Source organism: Physeter macrocephalus, chromosome 11 (genome assembly GCF_002837175.3).
Source record: "Physeter macrocephalus isolate SW-GA chromosome 11, ASM283717v5, whole genome shotgun sequence".
Lineage (NCBI taxonomy): Eukaryota > Metazoa > Chordata > Mammalia > Artiodactyla > Physeteridae > Physeter > Physeter macrocephalus.
In genome coordinates this window covers 155,603,099-155,613,627 of record NC_041224.1, presented here as the reverse complement: position 1 = coordinate 155,613,627, position 10,529 = coordinate 155,603,099, and the positions used below count along the sequence as shown (strand labels likewise).

Sequence of the window (10,529 nt, the reverse complement as noted above, 5' to 3'; positions counted from 1 at the left end):
TGTATGACAGACTCTAGGTCCATCCACCTCACTACAAATATCTCAGTTTCGTTTCTTTTTATGGCTGAGTAATATTCCATTGTATATATGTGCCACATCTTCTTTATCCATTCATCTGACGATGGACACTTAGGTTGCTTCCACGTCCTGGCTATTGTAAATAGAGCTGCAATGAACATTTTGGTACATGACTCTTTTTGAATTATGGTTTTCTCAGGGTATATGCCCAGTAGTGGGATTGCTGGATCGTATGGTAGTTCTATTTTTAGTTTTTTTAATAAACGCAGATTCCCCTACTGAATTGGCATCCATGAGGGTGGGGCCCAGGAATCTGTATTTTTAGTAAGAGTCCTGGATTAGCCTGACATCCACTAAAATCTTCATGGCTCTTTTTTTTTTTTGCGGTACGTGGGCCTCTCCCGCTGCGGAGCACAGGCTCCGGACGCGCAGGCTCAGCGGCCATGGCTCACGGGCCCAGCCGCTCTGCGGCATGTGGGATCTTCCCGGACCGGGGCACGAATCCGTGTCCCCTGCATCAGCAGACTGACTCTCAACCACTGTGCCACCAGGGAAGCCCCTTCATGGCTCTTAGAAATGCACTGGGCAATCAGGACTAAAGCATGTCGTAATACTTACCAATGAAGTGGAAGCAACTGCAAGATAACACACTGTAAATTGTTGGAAGCGCAGAGCACCTTGGTTAACCCCATGGGGTCCATGAGGGAGCTATGGGAACAGGGCAGGGGAACCACCTCCTCGTCCCCACTCTGTGAGTTTCCACAAACTGTCCAACTGTTGATGCTTTTCCACATTTATTTTCTCCTTCCTCTGCTCCTTCCACAAGCTACTTGGGGGATGGAACTCTGACAGGCCTCATGTCCCCTATCTCTAATCTTCCTACGATCCCCACAGGGCAGGCATTGCTTCCCTCATTTTATAAATGGTGAAACTGAGGCTCAGAGAAGATATATTTGAACTCCCCGCTTGACCACTCAGACCCCCAGCTGCCACACCCATATCTTTGGAGCCGTGTTGCTAATGAATATGTCATTTCAAGACAGGGGTCCCCGATTCAGTCCAAGAGGAAGAGTCACTTACTTGTAGGTTTTGGTCCTATCCAGCCAGAAGCCTGAGATCATAGCCCCAAGCATTCCTGCAATGACAATGGTCAGGCCGATTCTTCCAGCATTCACTTCTTCGCCCTGGGGAAACCACAGCCCCAGTGATTTGCTCAGTGATGGGATAAGATATCTGACAGGGCGCAGTCAGCAGAAGGCAAAGGGGCAAGTAACTCCGGCTTCATTAGAGCCAATTCTCAGAAAGTATCAGGACAAGATGGCCTGTAAGAAGCTGCCAGAGGAGAGAGAATCCTAGAATAATTGCTCCTCCCAACATAATATAACCCTGGACGTGTGTGCATGATACTGGATGCTGGGGTGAACCAAATTCTGTCCTTAGAAACCACTTTTAGATGGATTTTTAAAAATGTAATCCTTATAGCAAACCTTTATCATTATTCCCGTTTCACAGATGGAAAAACTGAGTTATGTATACCCAAACATTCCATACTTAGGTTTTTTCAGTTATCACGGTTGAAGAGACAGGAAGATAATAATTATATATTTTTGAGCGCTTATTCAAAGCCAGACACCATGCTGATGATTTTATATCATCATCTCATTTAATTCTCCTAATTCCCCACCAGAAGGTTAATCAATATTCTCCATTTTACAGATGAAGACACTGAGGCACAGTGAAATTAACCTACTAGCCCAAGGTCATGAGGCCTTTATTAAGAGCAGAGGCAGGAGTTGAACTCAGACCTGTCAACCTCCAACACTGGAACGCTCAGCCACAGTGGCTCACCCCTCCCACAAGCGTGAGACCCCCAACCTTTCAAAAGAGGGCTGGACCCGGGATCCTGACTCCAGGATACGCAGTGTCCCATTCCCAGTATCCAGCCCTCACTGGTTCTGGCAACATTTAAAACATGCTTTCTGCTGAGTAAATAAGACTTTAAAATTAAACCTTGCCCACATTTCACATCTTAATTTATTTCATATGTGATTCTGTGTGTATATATGTTTACCTACTGTGTTGCCAGGCACCATGCTATGCGCTTTACATATATAAACCTTATTATTTACCTTCTAATCCTAAAATCAATCTTTCAGTAAGTAATTAGGCTTCCTTTACAGAAAAGAGAATGACAGCTCGAAGACACTAACCAGCTTATTACACAGCTGAGGACCACCAGAGCTGGAGCTGAGACCCAGGGCCGCCTCCCTCCAAATCTCGGGAGCACACACCATACCACGCTGCCTCCCCAGCTCCTGCCCAGACAGACTAGAAACCTCCTTCTCTCAGGGCCCAGCAAGCTTAGGGAACGCCCTTACCGGGTAGTGCAAGATCACCATGCGATTCAGCAGAGTGGACAAGGCATAAAAAGCACCAGCATTCAGACCTGAAGGAGGGAGGGAGAAACACAGCATTAGGGTCATTCTCCTGTTGGGGCCATTGCTGGCTTCTCCCCACAGTGGTGAGCGAGGTCAGAAATCCTCATCCTTGTTGCCACTGGAGGTAGTGTTTCAAAGAAGAAATACTCCAAAACAACCAAAACTAACCATTTGAACCTCTTCTTAGCCACACACCACTGCCCTCTCATCCCTTTATCCCTGTCCTGGAAACACAGGCTCCAGAAAGTATTACTCCCAGGTCAGAGCCATCTACATTCCTCCTAAGTGCTGGCCTGACCTAAGGGGCCAGCAGAAGTACTGGACCCCTTCTACCTCCTCCTGATGGAGGAGGGGACAGGTGTCCCCCCTCGCCAGAATGCTCCAGACCTCTGACCCCTGACAATACTCCCTCTGCAGGTAGATTCTCACCTCTTTCCACATCCCTCCAACTTTTTTCTCAGATTCAACATCACACAATATCTTATATTCAAAACCATAAAGGACCCTAAAGAGCATTTAGTTGACTCTCCTAATTTATTGATTAATCCAAGAAATAAATGGAGCACCTAGCATATACTGTAAGAATCTGTGTCCTTAGAAGATGAGGTTATTTGTCAAAAGCCATACAGTGACTTAGTAACTAAGATGAGACTGAAACTGATCCAAAGGAGAAGGGCCTTCAGCCCTCCCTTCATAATGATGGTGATGATGATGGTGGTGATGATGGTGGTGATGGTAATAGTGATGGTGGTGATGATGGTGCTGGTGGTAGTGGTGATGGTGGTGATGATGGTGCTGGTGGTAGTGGTGGTGGTGGTGATGATGGTGCTGGTGGTAGTGGTGATGGTGGTGATGATGGTGCTGGTGGTAGTGGTGATGGTGGTGATGATGGTGATGGTGGTAGTGGTGATGGTGGTGATGATGGTGGTGATGGTGGTGGTGATGGTGGTGATGATGGCGGTGACGGTGCTGGTGATGATGGTGCTGGTGGTAGTGGTGATGGTGGTGATGATGGTGCTGGTGGTAGTGGTGATGGTGGTGATGATGGTGGTGATGGTGGTGGTGATGGTAATAGTGATGGTGGTGATGATGGTGCTGGTGGTAGTGGTGATGGTGGTGATGATGGTAGTGATGGTGGTAGTGGTGATGGTGGTGATGATGGCGGTGATGGTGGTGGTGATGGTGGTGATGATGGCGGTGATGGTGCTGGTGATGATGGTGCTGGTGGTAGTGGTGATGGTGGTGATGATGGTGCTGGTGGTGGTGGTGATGGTGGTGATGATGGTAGTGATGGTGGTGGTGATGGCAGTAGCATACACTTATGTACTAGGCACCTTACAATCTAAACACCTTACAATCCTCATAACAATCCTAGAAAGTAGCTAATATTCTCATTCTCATTTTGTAGGTAAGAAAAATGCACACAGATTTTAAAAACAAATACAGAGGTCACTCTGGAAGGCCCACCCGGAGTCTTTTTAATTTTAACTAATTTTGAGGCTCACACAACTACCACTGGCACACCTGACATTAGGTCCACTTAGCAGCATGTAAGAGAGGACACAGTTCATAGACAGGGCAGCCGCAGGAGCTCCTCTTCCCTGGAGCCAGTCCACAGAACCCCAGACCATAGAGCCATTCAGAAGCTATTCTCTTTTGCCCCCGAGGTGACAGCTCAGTGCAGAGAAAGGTGGGTATGGCACCCACCCTGGCTTAACCCCTCCCAGGAGCCACTATTGCTTGTGACTCATCCACAGGCATAGCTACCAGGATCTCCATAAAGGACAGGCCCGTGGAAAGAGTCACTGTGCTCAGAGAAGCACAAAGAATGGCTTCCCAACAGGGGTAAGAAGATCGCCCAGTCCACTTGCAGTCATTTATATCACAATAGGTCATTCTTATCAGAAGCAACGTTGCCTCGATGCAGTTGACTTACTCCCTTTGTCAGGTTGGCAGAGGAATGAGATACAAAGTTAAGTGAAGGTCAAGTTCTCCTGCAAAATGGGGAAGGGAGTTTGGTTTGCCCTTCCCACCATCACACGGGTAGTAAGAGGCAGGGTTCGATTCAAACCCAGACTACGGACTCCAGGTCCTCCATCTTAAACCGTTGATTTCATATCCTTACAGAACTGATCCTCAGTGATTTCCCCAGCTCAGGTTACTGGCAATTTCGTGCCCCAGCCTCTCCCAGCAGCTCACCTCAGGGATGCAACAAGGTTGAGCTCAATGCCACCTGCTGAGGGGCACAGGGCCAACAGTCAGTCGGCAAACCCAGAAGTGTCACCAAATATGACTGCAACTGCCACACTCATGGTCAGGAGGACTCTGAGGCTCTTGGCAACTTCTCACCCAACAAGCATACCCGCGTCACCTTCATACCACATGCCCAGCCACTTGGAAATTCCATTCCTGGGTCAAGAGAGCCCACAAGGAGACACATTCCTGAAATGGGGGCGGGTGTGGGGAAGGAGCATGCAGGGAGGAGGATGAACTCAGCCCCCTTCCTGTCCCTCAGCCTAACGGGGCCAGGGCCCAGGGCATACACGAGGTCAAGCTCAGCTTGTGTCCACCTGGAATGAACAAGGAGGTCAGAATCCTCAGGAAACTGCGAAATTATCCAGGAGGACTGGGAGAAAAAAACCCCACTTCAAACACCAGCACTTTCCTGACCCTGAAAAATGTGGAGAGAAACAGTCCTGATCAGGCTAACCCAGGCTATTGAGGCTGAGCAGCTTTGTGAGGCTTAAAGGTTTAGAGAAATCACTTCCAGATCAGCATCCCTGGCAGCTTGTTAGAAATGCAAATCCTGACCCCACCCAGACCTCCTGCTGTAGACACTGGGAGTGGGGTTCCTCAGGCAATCTGTGTTCGAACAAGCCCTCCAGGTAATTCTGATAAGGCTCAAAGTTTGAGACCTAATGGCTCTGCTAGACTAGTTTGGTTTACCAATAACCATCTCCTGCTCCCAGCCAGACAGGAGACAGGAATCAGGGCTAAGGTAGGGAGGATGTGGAGGGGAGCAGGGGTTCACCCTGGAAGGCTACCATTCTTTCCAATTCTGTCTACAGTCCAACCTTAAAGGAATTAGAAATTCTGACTCTCTCTTGAATCTAGATGTCCCTCCCATATTGCCAAAGATTGCCAGACACAGTTAAACGGCACAAGTCCACTCCACTGCCCAAACCAAAGGGTCCGGTGTCCACACTGAAGGGCAGGAATGAAATATGCGCTCTGCCCTGTGCATAAGTACCTCTTACAGGAATGCAGGTGACTGTGTTATATTTGGGTGTGATTATCCCCAACAAGGTAAGCCTGCCATGTGAGGAAATGTGATGGCCCCTGAAAGGCCTGGTCACCCCTGGTATCAGCCACCTGGGAGAAGTGCAGGTCACTGAGGGGGTGAGCTTTAGGAAGGCAGAAGGGACTGACTTGTCATCACTCTGAGTTTCTCTCCTGTGTCAAGACTAACTTTTTTCAAAGGGTGGTGGCATTTAGAAACCACTGGCATTAGAAAGCCTCAGAGTCTAAAAATGCAGATTCCTGGGCTGCACCCTGGACCAACTAAATCTGATTCCCCTGGATTGGGGCTAGGAATCCTCATTTCAACAACAACACAACAAAAACCCTTGGCATTTCTTAAACTTGGGGATAAATGGCCTTGGGCATAGGAAGATCACAGACCAGGCCCAGGCCCTCAGAGGCTGGGATTAACGTGGAGGCAGCTGGGATGGGAAGGGGCTTCAAGAGAATCACCCAGGGCTTCCCTGGTGGCACAGTGGTTGAGAGTCCGCCTGCCGATGCAGGGGACGCGGGTTCGTGCCCCGGTTCGGGAAGATCCCACATGCCGCGGAGCGGCTGGGCCCGTGAGCCATGGCCGCTGAGCCTGTGCGTCCGGAGCCTGTGCTTCGCAACGGGAGAGGCCACAACAGTGAGAGGCCCAGGTACCGCAAAAAAAAAAAAAAAAAAAGAGAATCACCCATAGCGCACCTACTTTAGAGGTTCTCAACCCTGCTGCAAACCAGAATCTCCAGGAATACTTGTGAAAAGCAGATTCCCAGGCCCAGACCAGATTATCTGAATTTGACTTTCCAGAAGAGAGGCAGGAATCGAGGCACACACCACCCAGCACCCCAGGGGACTCTATCATCAGGCCAGTGTGGGAAACGCTGATCCCAGATCCCACCTCTGGGTTCTGGTTACTCTGTGTTCATTTCCCTTTTGTCCTTCCTGAACTTGTAGGACACTATTTTTATTTTTATTTTTATTAAAAAAATTTTTTTTTTTTGTGGTACGCAGGCCTCTCACTGTTGTGGCCTCTCCCATTGTGGAGCACAGGCTCCGGACGCGCAGGCTCAGCGGCTATGGCTCACAGGCCCAGCCGCTCTGCGGCATGTGGGATCTTCCCAGACCGGGGCACGAACCCACAACCCCTGCATCGGCCGGCGGACTCTCAACCACTGCGCCACCAGGGAAGCCCAGAAACCCTTTTTTTAAAGGGCCAGACTGACCTCGGCAAAGCTCCAGGGAATCCCGGAAGGATCTTATACCCACCCTGAAGCCAGCATCTTGAGGGGGCACAAAGCCCCTGCCAGAGGCCCAGGTAGGGCGGTGTAAAGCCCTTGAGAGCCCCAAGGAAAGGTGTCCTCAGGACACATGTTGAGGCTCTGAATTCAGATGCCGAACACTGCATAGATTCTTCAGAAGCATAGCTGGAGGCAAGACTGGGGGATGACAGGGAAGAGCAATCCCTTGGAGGACACTCTCCAGAAGAGGAGCCTTTCACCAATCTGTTTACCAGGGCAGTTAGCCATCAGTGCAAAGACGTTAGGGAAGCCATGTGAAAGCAAGGCCTGGAGATCTGAGGGGGTGCCAAAGAAAGGTTCTTACTTCACCCCACCCCATGCCCATGGCTGCCGCTCACCATAGGACCTGCCCAGCCCCAGGCTCTGGTGGACCCACGGAGAATCTGCTTCCAGCCCTGTGTCTTCCTGCGGTGCCATGTTAAAATAGGGAGGGTATTTTGCTAGAGGAGGTGGTAGTTTCTCATTCCTGTGATATTTCAGCAACATCAAGCACAAACCCAGCCTCTGCACCTCCTCCCCTCTAAATTGGGCTGCTAGATTTAGGAAAAAACAAAAACAAACAGCACACCCAATTAAATTTGAATTTCAGCATAAGAATGCTTCAAATAGTTGTGGGACATGTTTATACTAAAAAAGAATTTGTTGTGGATCTGAAATTCCAACTTAGCCGATGGCCCTTAATTTATATCTGAAACCTACCTCTAAGAGTGTGGCCAGAAGCCCGTGGGGAAAAGGCAGTGGCACTGGAATTCCTCCAAAGCCTTTACTGTATCACCGCACCTTAGCTCGGGGCAGCTGACTCAGCAGCTTGGAGAAGCACTTGGCAAGTCACTACCAGTACAATACTGGACATCCCACCAGCTGCACAAGAGCTACCCCCGAAGAAATCTAGTTCATTCAAAAAACAAAAAGACTGTAGGAAATGGGCAAGTTTACCAACGCAACAGCATTGTGGCTGCACGCAGTGTTTTGATTCACAATTACTTTAAAAGCTTTCATGTCCATCCAGGGAACTCCAATGGGAAGCAAACGTTATTACTCTTTTCTGAGGAGTGGTTCTTAGAGAGACACACGATGGGCACAGGATGGGTGAAGGTAGTACACTCAGTAATTAGCAGAGCTGACACTAAAACTTAGAACTTATATTACTTACATACCAGCTCTGAACTCACTGGTCCTCTAGTCAAGGCTCTTACTCCAAAACATGTCCACCCAGATCCAGCAAACACATCCGTGAAACACTATCAACTGCTTGATTCCCAACTACATGCTCTTAAGTGTTTATAATTCAGAGGAAAATAGGAACATCATACATACTATATAATATACATATGTGCTATATGGTTATATGTGTGTATATATAAACTGTGAACCATTTCCCTCTTCAAAGCTCAACCTGAAACTGCATGGAAGGTGGGAGGCATTCTGGGAGGTCTCAAAGGATTTAGTTGAATTTATAGAGGGTTTTTTTTGGTTGTGTGTGGATTTTTAATCTGGAGCAAAGATAGTGGGAGAAGAAAGCAGGGATTCTCAGGTGGAATGAGTGCCAAACACTGCCTTTACATGACCTGTAACCCTTAGAGAGACGCACTACGGATGAAACCTCACCATCCCCAAGTCCCAAAGATGGCCGGTCAGTGTAGGTAGGTCCTGCTTCTAAACCCCAGAACTCCAGACCCTCATCTCAGAAGAAAGGCCATTGGTCTGAGGACTGAATCTGAGGAAGGACATACACCACTACCACCCCTGCTAGATAGACCCAGAGGCTACTCAGTCGAGTGAGGTTGAAAACACACCCCTGGCTCTGTCTCCAAGGGGCTCCTTTCTGCACGGGAAGGCAAAATGGTGCGGTGGTCAGGAAGATAGGCTTTGATCTCAGACAGACAGAAGTTTATATCTAAGCTCTATTGCTTGCTAGCTGTCTAATTAAGGACAAGGAGCTCAATCAGAGCCTCAGTTGTTTTAGGTATAAAATGGAGCAGTTGAACACCTAGTTCATGGGTTTCTTTTGAAGATTAAATGAGATAATGCATATAAAGCACTTCACATGGTTCCTGACACACAGTAAAGGCTCAACAACATGTTTTCCCAAACCTGTGATTCAGCCTAAGAATCATTTCCTTGTTGGCAAAGATCCCTGTCACCAAGTCCAACTCTCTACCACAAACATAAGGCTTGTGGTCCTCTGACTATAATGAAATGTGTACAAACAACCAGATTAGTTTAACTCCTCACTGGGATCACCTCAGGCCTTTGAGAAAAATGTTAATAAATTCTATCTATATACAACATAGTCAAATGCTTCCAGAGGCACAGAAGTGAACTGTTTTTCGAGTTTAGCACCGTCTCAATTTAATGGCAATTTACTTCCACCCTGTTTCTCTCTCCTCTTCTTCTGGGACTCCTGTTAGGCATGTGTTGGTATGCTTGATGGTTTCCCACAGGTCTATGAGGATCTGCTCATTTTTCTTCTTTCTTTTTTCTTTCTGTTCCCCAGACAGGATAATTGCATTTGACCTGTCTTCAAGTTAACTGATTCTTTTTTCTGCCAGCTCAAATCTAGTTGAGCCTTCTAGTGAGTTTTTCATTTCAGTTATTGTATTTTCAACTCTAGAATTTATATTTGGTTCTTTTTGATTTGTGTTTCTTGATAGTCTCTATTTGGTGAGACATCATTCTCTACTTTTCTTTCATTCTTTACACACTGGTTTCCTTTAGTTCTTGAATATATTTGTAATAGCTGAGCTACTATCTTTTTCTGTTACGTCCAACCTCTGGGCTTCCTCGGGAACAGTTTTCTAACTGTGTATGGGCCGTGCTTTCCTGTTTCTTTGCATGTCTCATTTTTTTGTTGAAACTGGACATTTTAAATATAATGTCAACTCTAGAAATTAGATTCTCCTCCTTCCCCAGGATTTGTTACTGCTGCTGCTGTTTGCTCACTGACTTTCCTGGACTCATTTTGTAAAGCCTGTGTTCTTTGTCACGTGCAGCCACTGAGGTTTCTACTCCACTACCTTAGTTTTGAGCTAAGGATTAGACAGAGATTTCCTTAAATACTTTAAGCCCACAAGTCTCCCACCTTTGCTGAGGACCTCTATGTGTGCATTGGGACTTGCCTGTGATGCTCCAGCAGGGTGGTGACAACTCTGCCTTAGCCTTCACTTTCTGCTTACACAGAGCCTCAAGTTCAGCCAGAGATGAGACTTTAGGGCTTTCTCAGGTCTTTTCTGGGCATGTGCACAATTCTGCATGTGCATGTGGATTTCTAGATTCCTACGAATATGTCAGAGCTTTCCAAAGCCCCCTGGACATCTCATTCTCCAGATTTTCCTTTCAAGATCTTTGGTCGGGGGCTTCCCTGGTGGCGCAGTTGTTGCGCGTCCGCCTGCCGATGCAGGGGAACCGGGTTCACGCCCCGGTCTGGGAGGATCCCACATGCCGCGGAGCGGCTGCGCCCGTGAGCCGTGGCCACTGAGCCTGCGCGTCC

General features: G+C 47.9%; 1 protein-coding gene across 1 annotated transcript in view; it reads right to left on the bottom strand.

Annotated features, from left to right (window-relative positions):
- Nucleotides 1-10,529, bottom strand: part of FLVCR2 (FLVCR choline and putative heme transporter 2) — a 72,939-nt gene that overhangs the window by 16,959 nt on the left and 45,451 nt on the right. The window contains exons 4-5 of the mRNA XM_055088625.1: nucleotides 2,397-2,464; nucleotides 1,099-1,202 (exon numbers count right to left, since the gene is read on the bottom strand). Of these exons, the coding sequence (XP_054944600.1) occupies nucleotides 1,099-1,202; nucleotides 2,397-2,464 (172 nt within the window). The remainder of the gene's footprint in view (nucleotides 1-1,098; nucleotides 1,203-2,396; nucleotides 2,465-10,529) is intronic.